Raw genomic sequence first — 19,301 nt, forward strand, 5'->3', positions numbered from 1 at the left:
AAGATTTTTGCAATCACTACATCAGATAGACCTGGACTCTCACGTGATCCACCCTATATAATAGACTGTATTGTGCTTGCAGATTTGGGTTTTTTTTTTTTTTTGTTTTTTTGACAGCACGTGAATTGTGTGAAACGCGTCAACCTCTTTCAAATTTCACCCCCCGCTTGTACCCATCCTGTAATAGTGTGTTTTTTGTTTTTTTCTAATAAAGCATTTCATGTGTGGGAGTGCAGCTCATCCAGAACTTGCTATTTACATGTTGACTGCTGCAGTGGCAGGGTGTGCCTGAGATTACCTATAGGAATACAGCCGATGCCTTCTAGCCTATGAGCAGTGGGACTTTTTTCTAGCTCTGTACCTTGTTATCCTGTTTTTTTACATATCTGAACCTTATTTACCTCTGCGTCTGTCTCTCTCTATAAAAACAAAGTGGCTAATAAACATCACCAAAAAGCTTGGTCTCAGAAATAAAAAAATAAAAAAAACTAATCTGGATACAGTGTTTGGTGACTGAGTAATTGTCAGTGAAACTATATTACAGCACTTAAAATAATGGCCTGGTAATGAAGGGGTTAGAGCGTGATCTTGACTAAAGTGTTTCACAATTCTTTCTATGCAAAGATTTCGCTCTACTCTTCTGAAGCCACAGCCATCAAAAGAAAGGAAGAGAAAAACTGGGCAGTCTGCCAAGAATCAAAACATTCTTTATCAGTTGAACTTAAGTATAAACATTGTAACAATTTGTCAATAGGATAGACTTTGTGTGTTAGGCCTCTTTCACACTGACGTCCCGTTCAGGCCCGCCTGTCAGTTTTTCAGGCGGACCTGAACGGGTGCTCCATAGAGCTCTATGGAGCGTCGGATGTCAGCGGTGACATGTCCGCTGACATCCGACCCGCTCCGATCCGAAAAAGTGTAACGGAGGAAAAAGCTATTTTTCCATCCGTCTGCGGATCGGATCGGGTGACGACGGGCACTGCGGTCCGTCGTCATCCGATCTCCCATAGGGGAGTGTGCAGAGACGGAGCTGTCATCTCCCTGCTCAGCGGGGATCGGCGGAGTGATCCCCGCTGAGCAAACGGATATCCACGGGGCGGATCAGAACTGATCCGCCCCGTGTGAAAGGACCCTAAGTGAAAAAGGTTTAACCACTTAAACATTAAACCTTTTTATGACATTTGTTGGTTTCAAATTTAAAATCAATTATTTTTTTTTTTTTTTTTTTTTTTTTTGTAGACACCCTCGAGACTAAAATGGTGGTTATATTTTATGTCACACTGTATTTGTGCAGCACTCTTTCAAATGCATTATTTTTTTGGGGGGAAAAAATTACTTAAGTTTTATTTTTTTTGTTTTATATTGTGAAAGATTTTACCTCGTGGGAATAATCTCTCTTTATTCTAAGCAATAAAAAAAAATCACGATTCTCATTTTGTCCATAATCGTGCAGCTCTAGAAGGGGTATTGCTGGCCGGTACTCATGTTAATCAATATGTGGATAGATGTCGCTGCTAAAATATAACATCTAAAATTGGCCTGAATAACATTGGATGAAGAGCATATGATGACTTCAGACTTTTTTGCTGTTCCCTTTGATAATTTCTTTTGTTATATTATGCATGCCTTTTTATAATATTACTATTTGGGAGTCAGTAGTAAGAATTTCCTTTTTTATAAGGTTATTAAGTACTCTTATAGCTTGAACCTGGCTATAGTAACATCACGTATTAAGTACATTAAATATATACAGTATATCACATGGTGTGTGTTTATTTTTTTTTTTTATTTCTTATTTTTTTTTAGGACTGAGCGGATTGTAACAATATGTAACCCTTCAGCCTTGGACTCTGCAAATGAGAAGCTAAATATACTGCTTCACTGCATTTGTGAGCATCCTAATGCACATATGACCTCTGAACTCGGTAAACAAACCAGTGCCCTTTCACAAAAAGGTAAGCCATCTGGCAGATTTTTTTTTTTAGCTACTGTGTTCTAAAACTGAAGTCCACAGTAGTTTTTTAATCAATTAACACAAACTATAGGAATGGAGGTATTTTTGGAAGCCTGCTTCAACTGATCGTTTACATAGGAACTATAAGAAGAAATGTGGTGCACAGGTAATCTGTATGCTGTAAGCGGTGAAGCTGGATAAAAGATATCTTACTGTAGTTAAAAATGTCTGGATTACACACAGGGAATATGTTATAACCTGTTATATTAAGTCTGTATAGATATGAAAGCTGAGTGATGCAATGTTTTGCATGTTAAGACTAGAGCTCCACCTGCTGGCTGCATAGAAGACTACATATTTTGTAATTTATATTAGAGAAACAATAAAAACGTAGTGTGTGTATGTGTGTGTATATATGTGTGTGTGTGTGTGTGTGTGTATATATATATATATCTCTCTCTTTTCAAGTGACAATACTGAAGAAATTACTTTGCTACTATGTAAAGTAGTGAGTGTATAACACTGTAGATTTGCTGTCCCCTCAACACACAGTTATTAATATCTAAACCACTAGCAACAAATGTGAGTACACCCCTAAGTGAAAATTTTCAAATTGGGCCCAATTAGCCATTTTTCCTCCACTGGTGTCATGTGACTCATTAGTATTACAAGGTCTGAGGTGTGAATGGGGAACAGGTGTGTTTAAATATGGTGTTATCGCTCTCATTTTCTCATACTGGTCACTTGAAGTTCAACATGGCACCTCGTGGCACAGAACTCTGAGGATCTGAAAAAAAAAAGAATTGTCGCTCTACATAAAGATGGCCTAGGCTTTAAGAAGATTGCCAAGACTCTGAAATTTAGCTGCAGCATGGTGGCCAAGACTATACAGACAAGACAGGTTCCACTCAGAACAGGCCTCACCATGGTCAACCCAAAAAAGTTGAGTGCACATGCTCGGCGTCATATCCAGAGGTTGTCTGCTGCAGAGGTTGAAGGGGTAAGGGGGGTCAGCCTGTTGGTGCTCTGACCATATGCCGCACACTGCATATAGCCTCTTCTAAACATGACGCACAAGAAAGCCTGCAAACAGTTTGCTGGAGACAAGCAGACTAAGCACATGGATTACTGGAACCATGTCCTGTGGTCTAATGAGACCAAAAAAAAACTTATTTGGTTCAGATGGTATCAAGCATGTGTGGCATCAACCAGATGAGGATTATAAAGACAAGCGTGTCTTGCCTACAGTCAAGCATGATGGTACAAGCTGTACACTCACTACTTTACTTTGTAGCAAAGTGTAATTTCTCTAGTGTTGTCACATAAAAATATATAATAAAATATTTACAAGCATGTGAGGGATGTACTCACTTTTGTGAGATACTGTGTATGTGTATACACTCACACTCCATTAGTTACATCTGTTTGGCTGATTAGCAATTTGTGTTACCAAACAATAATATGGCAGCAACTTAAACGTGGTGAAGACTACTTTCTGAAGTTCAAACTGAGCATCAGAATGGGGAAGAAAGTATTTAAAAACTTCCCACCCGGCCAATGCATATATACGGCCGGGTGGGAGCCGTCTACTCCTGATAGGACGTTCAGGAACGTTCCTCAGGAGTAGCGGGATCGCGCGCGCGCGCGCGCCCGCGCAGCGGCGCGATCCCGATGTGCTCGTGTCACCCGGACACGGCACATCTCAGATCGGCAGGAGGGCTCTGTGATTGGCCCTCCTGATCACATGACGGCCGTGTCCAATCACGGCCGTCATGTGATGTAAACAAACAGCCGGTTGCTAGGCAATCGGCTCTCCTCTCCTCACACGGAAGTCACCGCTGAGGAGAGGAGAGCAGAACGCTGCAGCCGGCTGATGATCAGTGAGTATGGGCTGCTTTTTACAGCTTTTTACTTACTGATCATCAGTGTAGTGTAAACACACAACACACCACACAGTACAAACACAGTCAACACACATGTCCCCAAAACACACATGTCCCCAAAACATACATGTCCCCAAATAATAAAAACACATGTCCCTAATAATAAAAACATGTCCCCCACATATGTCCCACTAAAATCACATGTCCCAATGATTATCTGCACACATATGTACGTGATCACCTGCACACATCTATACATGATCATTTGCGTACATATGTCCGTGATCACACAAACCAATTATTATACACTTAACGGAATTTTTTTTACCAAAAACATGTAGCAGAATACATTTTGGCTTAAATTTATGACAAAATTTGATTTTATTGGATTTCTTTTCAAATAGAAAAAAGAAAATATTGTTTTTTTTTTCCAAATTTCCGCTTTTTTTGCGCTTATATTGCAAAAAAAAAAACGGAGTCGTGAATAAATAACACCAAAATAAAGCTCTATTTCTGCGAACAAAATAACAATTTCATTTGGGTACAGTGTAGCATGACCGCGCAATTGTCACTGAAAGAGCGCTAGAGCGCTGAAAGCTGAAAATTGGGCTGGGAAGGAAGGGGGTGAAAGTGCCCTGTATTGAAGTGGTTAAGTGACTTTGGATGTGGCATGGTTGTTTGCTGGCATTTCATTTAAAAAACATGCAGCTGGGAGTGGGAGGGTGGATGATGCGGGGTGGGTGTTAATGAGGTCAGCTGGTCAACTACTAATGGAAACATCTGGAAAAAAGTGTACAAAGGTGAACTTGCCCTTTAACATTTCTGGCCCATCTCTTTGATTCATTGGATTATAGTTCTTTCAGTCATGGTAGTTTAGCATCACACATGTGGGTATTATCTAGGGCTGTCTGCCTAGGAACGCCTGCTCCCTCAGACTGACTTTACCCATAAAAGCATAATTGCGTAACCCCTCTAACTGCTTGTATCAGGGTGAGAGCGATGGAGAGGAGTACTAAGGCAGGGTGCTGTGATGTTTTCAGAAGGCTATGAACAGCACCCTGTGCCAGCCTTTTTCATCTGCCATCTCTGCCTAGATTGCATAGAGGTACAGAGTGCCAGTGAGGAGATGAGTTTAAAATAAGGTTTGCAAATGGAAAGGCTTTATTTAAAAAAAAAAAAAAATAAGTCATTGGCCTGTTAATGGTTGGGACTAGGAAATGCAAACTTTTTTTTTTTTTAATTCCCATTTTATTTTTATTTATTTTTTGCTTATTGCTAACAGTCTGTTTGTTTGTTTTTTTTTTTTTTGTGTGTGTTTATATCAAGATACTGAAAATGTGTGGAAACAGCAGGTTATGGTACGGCTTTTACAGCTTGTAGACATACCCATTTTGGAAGACATTTTAGATTCCCCAGCAAAAGCAGACTACAAGAGGCATTTCACAGATTATATTGTTTCAAATACTTTCTTGGACCGAGAAATCATGCAGACACTACAACTTCCAAAGTAAGTACTGTTTTATATACTGTACATTTTGTAACTGGAGAGAAGTCAGTGATGTGGTTTACCGGTGTTCTCTGTATGGTGAGTGTCACTGCTTCTGCGAATGAATACAAAGCTTTCTCTAATAGGTTGAGATGGAGAAGTGGGCTGTCACAAACTCCACCATAGCCAATCAGAGGATTCTAGAATACAAAGCGTCCTCTAAATGGCTGAACAGCTCTAAGCTCAACTGTGTTTTCCCAGCTGAGTCTGTCTGTTATGGCAAGGTCTTGTCCTGCTGCCAGAACACAGCACCGAATGCTCTGAGGCTATAGATACAGTTTAGACAGCACTCCCAGCTGCTGCAACTGTTAGTGAAGTAAAATGGTTCTTTTAGGCCAACTTGATCCAAACAAACTGTTTAACATTAAATGAAACCTGGAGATCAATTTTAATTAAGCCTATTTTTGCTATGATTCTTATTGTGAAGCAGATACATGAGCAACCCAAATGAGGACTAGAGATGTAAATAAAGTTGTGACTAAAGTGCTCCTAAAGCACTGTAGTCAACTTTTTCTTGGGTGCGTGGTTCCTTTTTTTTTTTTTTTTTTTTTTTTTTTTTTTTTTTCTTTGTAGAAAACAGGTCCAGCCAGTTCACCTAGCTTACATTATTTAGCAAACTTACTGAAACTGGAAATCCTTATGACAATGAACCAGACACAGCCCCCGGAAGTCAATTGCTGAACATTACTGTGAAGTGCACACCCTTTAGCTGTCATATCTGACATAGCATTGCTAGGTATTCTTGTTGAACATACAGTACATGTCGGCATGCTTTGCTTATGTATGAAATAAAGCATATTTGTGGTAGTTAATCTTAATACCTTAAACTAAACTATAACTATATAAAACAATTCCCTCTACCCCTTCCTAACACCTGTGCTGACTAATCAGTGTAAAAGATGTATACTGTATACTTATTTTCAGTCTGCTGCAGCCTGGTCACATGATCCCTTGTGCTGGTTGTAGAGCAGAAAATGCTTAACCAACGGCTGGAAACGTCTGGAGCAGTGATGGGCTCCCTTGGCCCATACTTTTGTTGGCACTTCCTACTCTAACCTGTAGTCGTGGCTGGCTGACTGACACGGTAGCTGGATCACATGACCAGACTAAAGTGGGCTGAAAATAGGTAAGTATATGTGTACCCTCCTTTGTGCCCCCCCCCCCTTTTTTTTTTTTTTAATACAGGTTCATCAGCATAGGTGGTAAGAGATGGCTAGTTAGGGTGAAGATGGAATTCTATTTTCAAGAGGAGCTCCAGGCTCCCGTCCCAAAAAAATGAGAGAAGCTACAAATACTGCAGCTGCTGACTTTTATTACAATGCTGTGGAAAAGGAAGGGGTTGGGGGCGAATTCCCGGCTCAGAACACCGCTTCGCATCTAACTGGGCTATCTGAGGGTACACCCCCTAAAAACAAAAAAAGTGCCAAATGTGATGATGGGATGCAAACAAGAATAACCCCTTTTGGGTATAGTTCCATTTGAATGTCTTCCTTTTCCAATTCTTGTCGTCAATGACTGCATAGATCAATTTTTTTGTTAATCTGAGACCTTGGAACAGGTCAAGCTACCAGTCGCAGACTTCATCTCAGACTCTGAAGCGCCAAAGTCTTCTCTTTACATTATTGGAGGTACCTGCTGTCACTTCAGAATTACAAGTGGTTGTGTAGATACAGTATGCACCGTTTTCCATTTCAATCAGCCTTCTGTCTCCAGCCTTGGCCCCTTTTTAGAGCCCCTACAGCTGCAAAGTCCTTTCCTCTACACCTGTTTGGACTTTAAACACCCTGAAGGTTCTTTAGCCCCAACTGGATATGTTGGAATTTTTGAAAGGAAATTTGTTCAACTGTAGTCTATACTCGCTGTGGATCGGCCAGTGTCCCACCTTAAGACACCTTTCACACTGGGAGCTTTGCAGGCGCTACAGCACTAAAAATAGCGCCTGCAAAGTGCCCTGAGAGAGCCACTGCTGTAGCTCCAGTGTGAAAGCCCAGAGGGCTTCCACACTTGAGCGGTGCCGTGGCAAGGCGCTACAAAAAGTCCTGCTGGCTGCATCTTTGGAGCGGTGCATACATCGCTCCTGCCCATAGAAATCAGTGGGACAGTGCGGCTATGCCACCGGCATAGCGCTGTAGCAGAGCTTTGCGGTGGTTTTAAGCCCTTTCTCGGCCGCTAGCTGGGGGCAAAAGTGCCCCGCTAGCAGCCTAATAGCGTTGCGAAAGTGGTGGTAAAGCGCTGCTAAAAAATATCGTCGCTTTACCACTGGCGCACACACCGCCTCAGTGTGAAAGGGGCCTAACGGGGAAGCCTTTACACCAGTAGAGGGTGTGCTTAACTTCTACTGGATAGCAGCTGGAATCTTTCCTTAAATCTATTTTCTTTGGATAATTCTGTCCTTTGCCTTGTGTTGGGAACTACTTTGATCTCTCGAACGGTGGCAAAATAGGTTATATCCCTTTTTTAAAAGCATCTCTCCATTACCAGGTGTAGACCCTTCGCAATAGAGTAGGTGGAATAAGTATAAGGGCTTTATGCTTCAGTTTTGATGGCTTGTGCATCTGTATGGACATCAGTCCAACAAGACGCCCTGGTTAAGGTGCTGGGACACTGAGGCCATATCCAAAGATCATCCGATTCGCTTGGCCTATGAGGGATATCATTTCTTCAGACCTACAGTTGATCTTGTGAACCGGGATTTCACAGGAGGCCAGTGCATGCACCTACCTCAAAGAAGTTCACCTTTTGGAACATGTTACATGTTCCACCCTTATTTAGGGTGGACTGTTAACATCTTGATGCAGTCTCTCCCACACCCCCTCCATGGCAGTGAGCAGAAGATCTTCTCCCCATGCCGGCTGTCACTGTTTGATAATAGCAATGACTACGCCATTCATTCATTTTCCTGTCAATTCACAAACTACAACTACTGTCAACAGTTGTGGCTGACGGCTTGTAGTTCTGAATGGACTGCAAGGTTGCTGATGAACGGCTCTGCAGCTTGTAAACAGGCCTTACGGTATTGAATATGAACTTTAACATTGATTTATTCACTGGTCTACAACATCTAGTCTGTCGGAGGTTAAAACCATACTTTTTGTTTATTGTACTTGGTGTGTTTTTTTTTTTTCAGGTTGGATAAATGGCTTGCTGCAGCAGTGGACTGCTTGGAGTATTTTCCAGATGAGCAAATTGTGATGCTAAGTCAGCAACTACCACAAGGTTCTGAGGAAAATTTGGATCTTTATAAGAAGATGCTGTTTGATGTTGTTGCAAAATATTACTCACAAGAGAGAGACCCGTTTATCGAAGGGCAAATGGTTATGATTCTGCCTGGAATTGTTGAACTCTTGGGTGAGAACCATTGGCTTAGACTTTGATTTTAGTGAAGAATACCTTCCAGCTGGGTAGATGTTCAGAAAGGTGAATTTATCCTTTAATGAATATGTTACAGGTTACACCCACATTTTGGCTGTAACATGTTCAGCATCAGACCCCCTCCCTTTATGCCAGGGAGACGGGTATCTTCTCTCCGTACTCGCTGCCACAATTGAGTGTGGCCATGCGAGGCTCCCCCCACATATTTGAATATGTGAAGTGATGGTATGATTTCTTATTTTTGGTATAAATTATATATATATATATTAATAAATTGTATTAACCCTAGGATGAGAATATTTTAGAGCAACGTTTCAGGTGCTTTCCAGGGATTTTTATGGTATAATAGAATCACTAGGGCATGAAGGATGAAGGTAGGAGTATGTAAGTGATGCTTCTTAAGGCCTTGATTTTATTTAAACAGTACCCGTTTCAAAGATTCCCACAGAAAGTTATCTTTCAGTAAAAAGCCCCAGGATTGACATAGATTTGTTGAAGACCCTCTCAGGACTAAGCTGTACCCTACCCGACTATACCAATAGATCAGGTAAAAGGACTCAATATATTTTTTTTTTTTTCTAGAACAAGGAAAAAGAAACCAAGCTTTGGAAGCCATCCAACTTTATCTAAGGCTGCTAATGCCACAAGCAAGAGAAGAGCTCCGCAGATTAATAACATTTATGACAACTGCCTCTGAATCTGACGCTTATAGGTTGCAGAAGCAGGTATGTAAAACAAATGTAGGTTGCTGATGACTTGATGTTCATGGTTATTGTGGCTGCTGTTGAAAGTATGCTTACTGGTCTAATCGGGACATTTGTATTCATAAATATGTAACTTATTGAGAGCTTACATTCACTACTTCTAAAGTGCACCTGTGCCAACACGTTGAAGTGTCTACTTATTTTTAACCACTTGCTCACTTGGCACCCCCCCCCCCCCCCTCCTGCCCAGGCCAATTTTTCAGCTTTCAGCGCTGTCACACTTTGAATCACAATTGCACCCATCGTGCTACGCTGTACCCAAATTAAATTTTATATATTTTTTTTTGTCACACAAACAGAGCTTTCTTTTGGTGGTATTTCATTTTTTTTTTTTTTTGCTTAACAAACAAATACGGAAAAAAAAAAAGTTTTGTCGTTTGTTCTAAAAAAAAAAATTTTTCTCCTTCCTTGATATGCGCTGATGAGGCTGCATTGGTGGGCAATGGTACGTGACACTGATGGGCAACACTAATTGGTGGCACAGATGAGGCAGGGGCTGCTCTCCTTGATCGAGACTGATGTCCCTCTAAGAGCTACTGGTGACTGGCTTTTTTTTTTTTTTTTTTTCTCCTCACACTATCAGCGTGAGGAGAAAAATGGCAGATTACGGGCTCTGTTTACATCACATGATCAGCTGATCCGATCTGTGATCAGCCGAGTCTCTTAGAACACCCTGCAGGGGGCGCGCAGGCTACTCGAACACGGGAGGACATCTATTGATGCCCTCCCGGCAAAGTAGGTCCGTGCGCTGTAGCCGTCATTCGCCTATAGCGGGGATCTGAAGAGATGTTAAAGCCAAACATAGTCTTATCTTTTTGATTACTCCAGCTTGACTATATCTAACTCTCCCCTCCCGCCACTCGCTGGTGTTTCTTGGACTTACTGCTTCCACCAGTTCACCCGAGAAACAATCCGTGTGGCTGGCTGCTCGCATAGGAGATAAGAGTTAGTGGTTCTAAAGTCAGAAGGTTTTTTTTTCTTAATGCATTAAGATAAAAAAAAATTCAGTGTGCTCTCGCACAGAATGGAACACATGCGTAAGTCGCGCACGCATATGTAAACGGTATTGGAACTACACATGTGAGCTATCGCCACAAACATTACAACCACTTTAACAAGACACGTGAGCACTCATTAAAATTGGAAGAAAAGAGGTTTAACCTTAAAGTGGAGGGCCACCCTGAAAAAAAAATATTAATTACAAAAAAATCTAAAAAAAAAAAAAAAAAAAAAAAAATGAACATTTTTTTATTTTTTTTTTACTTACCAGAAATGCCTGTTGCTAGGCACATAATCCTAATCTTCCTCTTCCTCCTCCGCGGAGATGTTCGTTCTTCTCTCCTCGTCGCGTTGTCTTCTGGGTAATGGGTCGCGTTGTGTTCTGGGAACTGTGTGTTCCAGAACACAGCGCGTCCCATTCACAAAGCGCTGCGCGACTTGCGCATGTGCAGTAGGAAACGGGCAGTGAAGCCATAAGGCTCCACTGCCTATTTCCCTTAGAAGGAATGGCGGCCGAGAGCCAGCAGCTGCTGACCTTTAATTTTAATTTAATTTTTTTAAATGGCCCTCTTTAAACTACGTAGAGGGCCCTTTACTGACAAGGATGTGGAATTCCCTTCCACAGGTGGTCTCAGTGGCATCGATAATTTAAAAAAACCAAAAACTAGTAGAGAAGAACCTGAATGACCGTAACATACAGGGATATACAATGTAATACTGACACGTAATCATACACATAGGTTGGACTTGTGTCTTCAACCTCACCTACTATATGTAACGGCGTTTGAACCATCATCTATATAGATTTTTAAGTACTGCAGTTTGTCGCCATTCCACGAGTGTGCGCAATTTAAAAACGTGACCCATTGGGTATCTATTTACTCGGCGTAACATCATTTTTCATATTAGACAAAAAAATTGGGGTAACTATTGTGTTTTTGTTTTAATCATTAAAGTGTGTTTTAAGCAAAAAAATAAAAAAAATTGTCCGCAAAACCGCTGCGCAACTACTGTGTGACATAAAAAAAATTGCAACAATCGCCATTTTATTCCCTAGGCCTAGGGTCTCTGCTTTAAAAAAAAAATGTATGTTTGGGGGTTTTAAGTAAATTTCTAGCAAAAAATACTGATTTAAACTTGTAAACAAAAAGTGCCTGAAAAAGCCTGGTTGGCTAGTGGTTAAAGAGATTTTTAAGGAGTACAGAGCCCAAAACTGGAAATTTGTTTAAAGATTTGCTTTTGGAAACCAATAGTTTTCCACAAAGCTTTTGGGCTTGTAATTGAAACAAACCACATTCTGCTTCTTTGGGTTGTATAAAATGCACAAAAATGCAATTTGATCAGATCTAAACCATCCGCTTTCTTTGGACTGGATAAAGCAGCTCTCGGTTGCTATGAAGAGTTTTGTAACATTAATTACAGGTAGTGCTGCAGCTCATAATCAGGAAAAACATTTACAGCCCTATATGTATAAGTCATTTGAGTTTTAGTTATTAAAGAGAAACTTTAGCTTTTAAAAAGAGCATACGACAGTTTTCCATAAAAAAAAAAAAAAAAAAAAAAAAAAAAAGCTATTTGATTAATTGTCTTACGGTCTTCTCCCTTTTCAGTTTGATAACAAGGTTATAGTGATGAAAACCTTTATTAAAGTGATTGCACAGAACACTGTGGTATCAAAAGCACAAAGTGAAGAATTTTCAGTGTTTTTAATAGAAAAATCCAGCGAACTCTTTAGGGTAAGTGTCTGTGTTCTGTAGAATGCGTTTTTGAATGATATTCTTTACCATTTTTATCAGCTGAAATTTGCATTGAATAAAACAAAATGTAGTAAAGACAAAAGGAAAACCTCTGCCATAGACTGTGTATCTGTTTTTAAACCAGCAGTCCTGGATACACAGCTTGCCCAAGGGAAAAAAATGAATAATTTGCATGGCTCTACCAAGTATCTTGAAATTATAAATAAAGCCCTTATTTTTGGAATCTGTGATGGGAGACCTGTTTTAACAACATTCTACTGTGACAATATTTATGGAAGATGATTTGCTTGTGGTTAAAGCAATATTAAAGGTGATTTTGTTTAAAAACAAAACAAACAAAAAAAAGCAAACCTGTTATACCTACCTGCTCTATGCAGTGGTTTTGCACAGAGCAGCCCCGATCCTCCTCTTCTTCTCAGGTCCCTGGGTGGCACTCCTGGATCCTCCCTCCTTCCGAGTGCACCCAGAGCAAGCAGCTTGCTATGTGGACACCCAAGCAGGCTTGCTCCTGAGCGGCTGCTCTGAAGGTAAAAAAAGTAGCCTTTAGAACCACATTAGGTACTTCAATTTTAATTACTACTATATGCATGTATCCAGTATCTAAATAACTTTTCTTAATTGTACAGGACACAGGCTTCTGTTATTTAAAGACTGTGGCTTATACCTGGGCCTAGTCTTGAATGTGGTCTGGGTCACACCAGGGTGTTTTTCTTTCTTGTTCCTGTCCCAAGGTGCACATGTTAAAACACTTCATTCGAAGATAGATTAGATTTATTTTTATTTTTTTGTACTAGGCCTTATGATGGCCTCCTTTTGAGTCCCAGCCTCACTTCAGGCCTCTACAGGTGAAAGTGCTGACTACAAGGGACCAGCTCATCCACCTCAACACGCCTGATAAAAGGGGTCATGTGTGGCCTTAAAATGTTGTACTTTTCTGCTGTAATGTGATCTCTTTGAATAAAAGTTTTTTTGGACATTACTCAAGGATCCATGGCGTGCTTGCAAATGTGTACATTGGTCAGCCCATGCGCCTCTCTACTAAGATTGGGATATCACTGACTTGGTGGCTGACTATCCCTTTGATCAGAATTGGGAAAGCCCTTTTTACTTTAAACCTGGACTGTTCTCACAATGGATGACAGCCTTTTGAGCTGGGGAGGAGTCCTAGGGGACAGAAATGGTCCAAGGGATGTAGCCATTGAGGCAGTCCAGGCTTTTATCAACTTTCTCGAGCTAAGGGTTGTTTGCCTTTATCTGATATGATGGACTGAGCAGCTTCAGAGAGGATCAAAGAAAATTCAGTCAGACAACACCACAGCTGTGCCTTACAAAAAATGATCAAGGCAGCACCAAAAGGTACATTTCCAACCTTGTCTGCAGTCCATAGTCCCAGACTAAATGATTGGCAGGTGGACTATTTGCCACCTGAATGTGGGAGACATCTATCACCATTGGGGAATGCCAGATGCAGGTCTGTTGGCATCTTGCTTTAGCAAGGTGGGCAGTTTTTGGCTAGGATCAGGTATCAAAGGACCTTCACAGTGGCGACCTGGTGGGAGCAGTCCTGGCTAAAATATGCCTTTCTCCTGCTATGGATTCTTCCTAGGCTGTTTTGCAGATTTGAGATGGAGGGTATCTGTTAATTCTGGTGGCACCAAACTGGCCCAGGGGAGCTTGGTACAAACGCATTCTGTATTCTCGTGTGCACTTTGCAACCGACCCGATCTGCTATTCTCTTACTTTGGGCCTTTTGGCATTGTTTGCTGTGTTGTCCATCCTCCAGCTCTAATTCTTGGATATCTCATGGTATAGAATATTGGAAGTCAGTGTCCTGTATGCTTGAGAAATAAGCATTTTTGTCTTGTCTGTAAAGTTCTTAGAGTATAGTAAAAGATTTGCTAAAAAATGAAGATTACTGGGAGATGGACAAATTATATGGGCTGTCCTAACAACTTAGTTTTCCAGTGCTGTCATCTGAAGGTGGCAACATATAACCTATGGCCTTGATTAAAGGAAAGTTTGCGTCCTATACTACAGTATCTCACAAAAGTGAGAACACCCCTCACATTTTTTCTAAATATTTTATTAGATCTTTTCATGTGACAACACTGAAGAAATTACATTTTGCAACAATGTAAAGTAGTGAGTGTACAGCTTGTATAACAGTGTAAATTTTCTGTCCCCTCAAAATAACTCAACACACAGCCATTAATGTCTAAACCGCTGGCAAAAAAGTGAGTACACCCCTAAGAGAAAAAGGTCCAAATTGGGCACAATTAGCCATTTTTCCTCCCTGATGTGATGTGACTCATTAGTGTTACAAGGTTTAAGGTGTGAATGGGGAGCAGGTGTGTTAAATTTGGTGTTCTTTGTTCTTGCTCTCTCCATACTGGCCACTGGAAGTTCAACATGGCACCTCCATGGCAAAGAACTCTGGATCTGAAAAAAATAATTGTTGCTCTACATAAAGATGGCCTAGGCTATAAGAAGTTTGCCAAGACTCTGAAACTGAGCTGCAGCACGGTGGCCAAGACCATAAAGTGGTTTAACAGGACAAGTTCCAGTCAGAACAGGCCTCGCTATGGTCGACGAAAGAAGTGGAAGTGCATGTGCTCAGCATCCTATCCAGAGGCTGTCTTTGGGAAATGGACATATGAGTGCTGCCAGTGTTGCTGCAGAGGTTGAAGGGGTGGGGGTTCAGCCCGTTAGTACTCAGACCATATGCCGCACAAAGCCATCAAACAGTTTGCTGAAGACAAGCAGTCTAAGGACATGGATTACTGGAACCATGTTCTGTGGTCTGATAAGACCAAGATAAACTTATTTGGTTCAGATGGTGTCAAGCGTGTGTAGCGGGAACCAGGTGAGGAGTACAAAGACAAGTGTGTCTTGCCTACAGTCAAGCGTTGTGGTGGGAGTGTCATGGTCTAGGGCTGCATGAGTGCTGCCGGCACTGGGGAGCTACAGTCCATTGAGGGAACCATGAATGCCAACATGTACTGTGACCTACTGAAGCACAGCATGATCGCCCTCCCTTCGGAGACCGAGACGCAGGGCAGTATTCCATTATAACTACCACTGCCTTGCTAAAGAAGCTGAGGGTAAAGGTGATGGGACTGGCCAAGCATGTCTCCAGACCTAAACCCTATTGAGCATCTATGGGGCATCCTAAAACAGAAGGTGGAAGAACGCAAGGTCTCTAACATCCACCAGCTCTGTGATGTTGTCATGGAGGAGTGGAAGAGGACTCCTGTGGCAAACTGTGAAGCTCTGGTGAATGCCATGCCCAAGAGGGTTAGGGCAGTGCTGGAAAATAATGGTGGCCACACAAAATATTGACACTTTGGGCCCAATTTGGACATTTTCACTTAGGGGTGTAATCACCATTCTTGCCAGCGGTATAGACTTTAATGGCTGTGTGAGGTATTTTGAGGGGATAGCAAATTTACACTGTTGTGCAAACTGTACACTCACTACTTTACATTGTAACAAAGTGTAATTTCTTTAATGTTGTCACATGAAAAGATATAGAATAAAATATTTACAAAAATGTGTGAGGGGTGTACTCCCTTTTGTGAGATGCTGTGTATGCCAGGTAAAGTATTTTACAGGTAATTTTTAAAATACATTACCTTTCCTCCGTTTGCTTCTTTGCTTCTATTGAAATTTTAACGTGCATCATAAAAGTAGTTCTCATTTTAAATGTACTTCATTGTAGACTCCCATGGAGTTGTTGGATCTTGTAAGCACAAAATTAAGAAGTCTACAGAATGGACTGGATCCAGATGACCATGCAGGTATATAATATTATTACTGTCGTGTGTTGTTTTTTTTTTTTTGTTCCGACAATGACTGTTTTGTAACGGTGATCAGGGTGGCTTTGAAAAGTCACCCCAACCAACAGTGGTTCCCAGGCTCTGCTGTTCATCCTGATGTCAAACTAATGTAGAAAACAAAAAATCTTTTGGCAGATAAAGCCATTAACGTGTCTATTTCAACTGCATTTGTCTGTTTAACCTCAACAATGTAAAGTAGAAATTGTGTACAGTTTTTTTTTTTTTTTTTTTTTTTTTTTTTTTTTTTTTTGAAAAAAATAAAAAAAATTACAGAATTTTGTCACTTCATATGTTTATATTGCCCTGTGACAGGCTTTACGTTTTGTCAGCGTTTAACGCCTGAAGAATATGAAAGGGAGAAGTTTTCGTACACCATAAGGGAAATCCAGCATTTAAAGCTAGTGGTGGACAGGAATTGTGCTGTTCCAGATAAGAAGAAAAAGAAAATGATGAAAGAATTCCAGAAGTATCATCCTTTAGCTTTCAATGGCCCACTCCCAACATGATCTAATTGAAGTGGTGAAATTTATATTTTTTTTTTTTATGCACTTTGTTAATTTTTAAGATGTTCACCTTAAAGGAAAGATGCAGAAATTCCTTCTGCTCATTTACTTTCCATTATCTGCTTTTTGCACAAACTAATATTGGGGATATATAATTTATTGTAGTGCATGTAGGATGGTTTTCCCTGGTTCTAATTTGGCAAATACTAATCTGTGACTACTTTTTATTAAGTTTTAGGTGATCAATTTATAATACTGGTGTTGGCTAAGTGTGCATGAATGCTTGGTACTAACACATAGCTTGTGATCTCTGCACGCTTAGTAGCATCAGATGCAGCAATATAGTAATTGTTGAAAATAAACCTGTACAAATGCATTCTAAAAGCTATGTTGCACTGAATATATTGTGGTCTATTTACTACAAGCCCATATGCTGTTCACTTTGCAAGGGAATTATCCCATCACTTTAAAGCGATACTAAAGATTTTAAAGAGGGGGGAAAAAAAAGTTATACTTACCTGCTCTGTGCAGTGGTGCACAGAGCAGCCCAGATCCTACTTGTCTCCCTCGCCATCTCTCTTGGCCCCTCCTTCCTTCCTGTTGAGTGCCCCCACAGCAAGCAGTTTGGTAAGGGGGCACCCAAGCCGAGCCACTGCTTTGTGTCCATTCAGACATGGAGTCGCAGTTCGGCCCTGCCCTCTTTCCTGATCGGCTAACTGACTTTGACAGCTGTCGGAGGCCATGTCGCAGCTGCTGTTTCACAGCCAATCAGGAGGTAGAGTCCCGAATGGCCGAAGCACTCGTGCAACATCGCTTGAGGGAGATCAGGCTCTGGTAAGTATTAGAGGGCTTTCACACTGTAGCGCCATTGGCGCTAATGCGCCCCTCGTTTTTGGCTGCAATCGGGGTGTTTTTTTTTTTTTGTATTTCCTTAACGTCCTACAAGCACACTGCACAGAATGCAAGGCAGTTTTCAGGTGCTTTTTTGGAGGCTTTCAGGTGCTAAAACGCCTCCGTGTGAAAGGGGTCTTTAGGGGGGCTGCTGCACAGAGATAAAAAAAAAAACCTTCCGCCTTTACAACCACTTTAAGCCAGCCATACATGGATCACCAGGGACTCTCCAAGATTCAATCCATCTATGGGCAGGCTGATTTGCCCATAGATGCCCTGTTGGCTTTGATTACTGCCAGCTGGTATAGCTGCTAGCAGTAATCTGTGTTCTGACAAGGTAGGTCCTTTTTTTTCCCTTCTCTTCCCTCCCTAGGAATGCTCTAGGCTGCTTTAATGAGATGAAGCTCAGCTGCCTTATATTATCCAATCATGCGTAAAAGTTTTTCGTTTCTTTTCACTGTTTGGGAATTCTTTGGAAATTTTTCACTACCTTCACTGAATTGAGGGAAAATTCCATTACAAATTCAACAGCCCATTTGCCTTTAGTAAATCGGCCACAAAATATGAATGTAAGTGTTTAAAATCCAATATAATTTTCCTCACTCAAGCCTAGCACTGACTTTCTCAATACAGGTGTGTTGTGTTTTTTCCCCAACATAAATAAAATGAAATATAAAAGAGTAAGCAAGACAATTCAGCAACTGGCTGCTTTTTAAAGGGCTTTTTATGGTCCTTTAAGGCTGCATTCACACCTGAGCGTAGTGTTTTAAGCAGAAAATTGCGCAAATTTACCACGATTTCGCAGCGTTTTTTACGGCATTTTATTGCGATTTTATGCAGGGCAAAAGGTGACCAATGTAAAAAGAAGAAAAACGCCCAAATCTGCTCGGGGTCGAGCAACAAAAAAGGGTCTGGAACTTGTTTGGGCTTCAGTCGACATGGAGTGGAGATGTGAACCATCTCCATAGAGAATAATAGATTTTGTCCCCTCTAGCGTTTTGTAGCTTCAAGCTACAAAACGCTCAGGTGTGAATGGGGCCTAAGAGACCACCTAATTCCTGCAAAAGTTGAGCTGAACTAGGTTGGGCTATGTAACCTATTAAATTAACACTTATGCAAGCCCTCAATTTTATATTTTTCTATGAAAAAGCTAGAAATGTTATCTGAATTATTACTGAACTGCAAAATAAAAGGATTGTAGACGGTTAGCGCTTCGGGTGGGGGGGGGGGGGGGTTGGGGGGTGCTGGAGGTACAGCCTAAGCAGGAGACAAATTACTGTTCACAATTGTTTTTTCCTTTTCTTTTAACTGATGTGGTAAATTTTAGCTGTTCTGAAATAGGAAATATTTTGTATTAATTTATAGTAATTGTTTAAAAATTCAAGGGATTTAGTGCAATCGAATATTTTTTTTATTTTTATGTAGGCATTTTTAAATGTGAAAATATTTTTGGTACAGTTTTAATATGTTGTAGGATGAGGTAGCTCGGGTTTGTAGATTTACTTTTATTGCAGAACTAAATGTAGCAAGCTGTAACTTTTTATATTGTAACTGTGAGGTCCTGACTATGTTTAGCGCTGAAACAACTAATCGATTATGAAATTGATTACTATTTTCATAATCGATTAATTGGCCAGTAACATATTGGGGTTAAAAACAATAAAATTAGACTTTTATAGTACAAAAACAGCAAATTGCTACTGTAAATATTACTTTCACTGTTCTACAGTAAAAAAAATGAACCCCTTACAGTAGTGATTATCTGCTTATTTTGTACTATAAAGGGCTCATTTTAG

At 40.7% G+C, this 19,301-nt stretch overlaps 1 protein-coding gene across 1 annotated transcript in view; it reads left to right on the plus strand.

Moving 5' to 3' along the window:
• The window catches only part of DEPDC4 (DEP domain containing 4), a 31,568-nt gene extending 12,851 nt beyond the window's left edge, over nucleotides 1-18,717 (plus strand). The window contains exons 3-9 of the mRNA XM_077472294.1: nucleotides 1,807-1,955; nucleotides 5,164-5,344; nucleotides 8,511-8,731; nucleotides 9,338-9,480; nucleotides 12,129-12,254; nucleotides 15,994-16,072; nucleotides 16,424-18,717. Of these exons, the coding sequence (XP_077328420.1) occupies nucleotides 1,807-1,955; nucleotides 5,164-5,344; nucleotides 8,511-8,731; nucleotides 9,338-9,480; nucleotides 12,129-12,254; nucleotides 15,994-16,072; nucleotides 16,424-16,617 (1,093 nt within the window). The 3' untranslated portion in view covers nucleotides 16,618-18,717. The remainder of the gene's footprint in view (nucleotides 1-1,806; nucleotides 1,956-5,163; nucleotides 5,345-8,510; nucleotides 8,732-9,337; nucleotides 9,481-12,128; nucleotides 12,255-15,993; nucleotides 16,073-16,423) is intronic.
• The last annotated feature ends 584 nt before the right edge of the window (nucleotides 18,718-19,301 follow it).

The sequence above is a fragment of the Lithobates pipiens genome, unplaced genomic scaffold, assembly GCF_037356315.1.
Source record: "Lithobates pipiens isolate NorthernLeopardFrog02 unplaced genomic scaffold, aLitPip1_a1.2 Scaffold_8, whole genome shotgun sequence".
Lineage (NCBI taxonomy): Eukaryota > Metazoa > Chordata > Amphibia > Anura > Ranidae > Lithobates > Lithobates pipiens.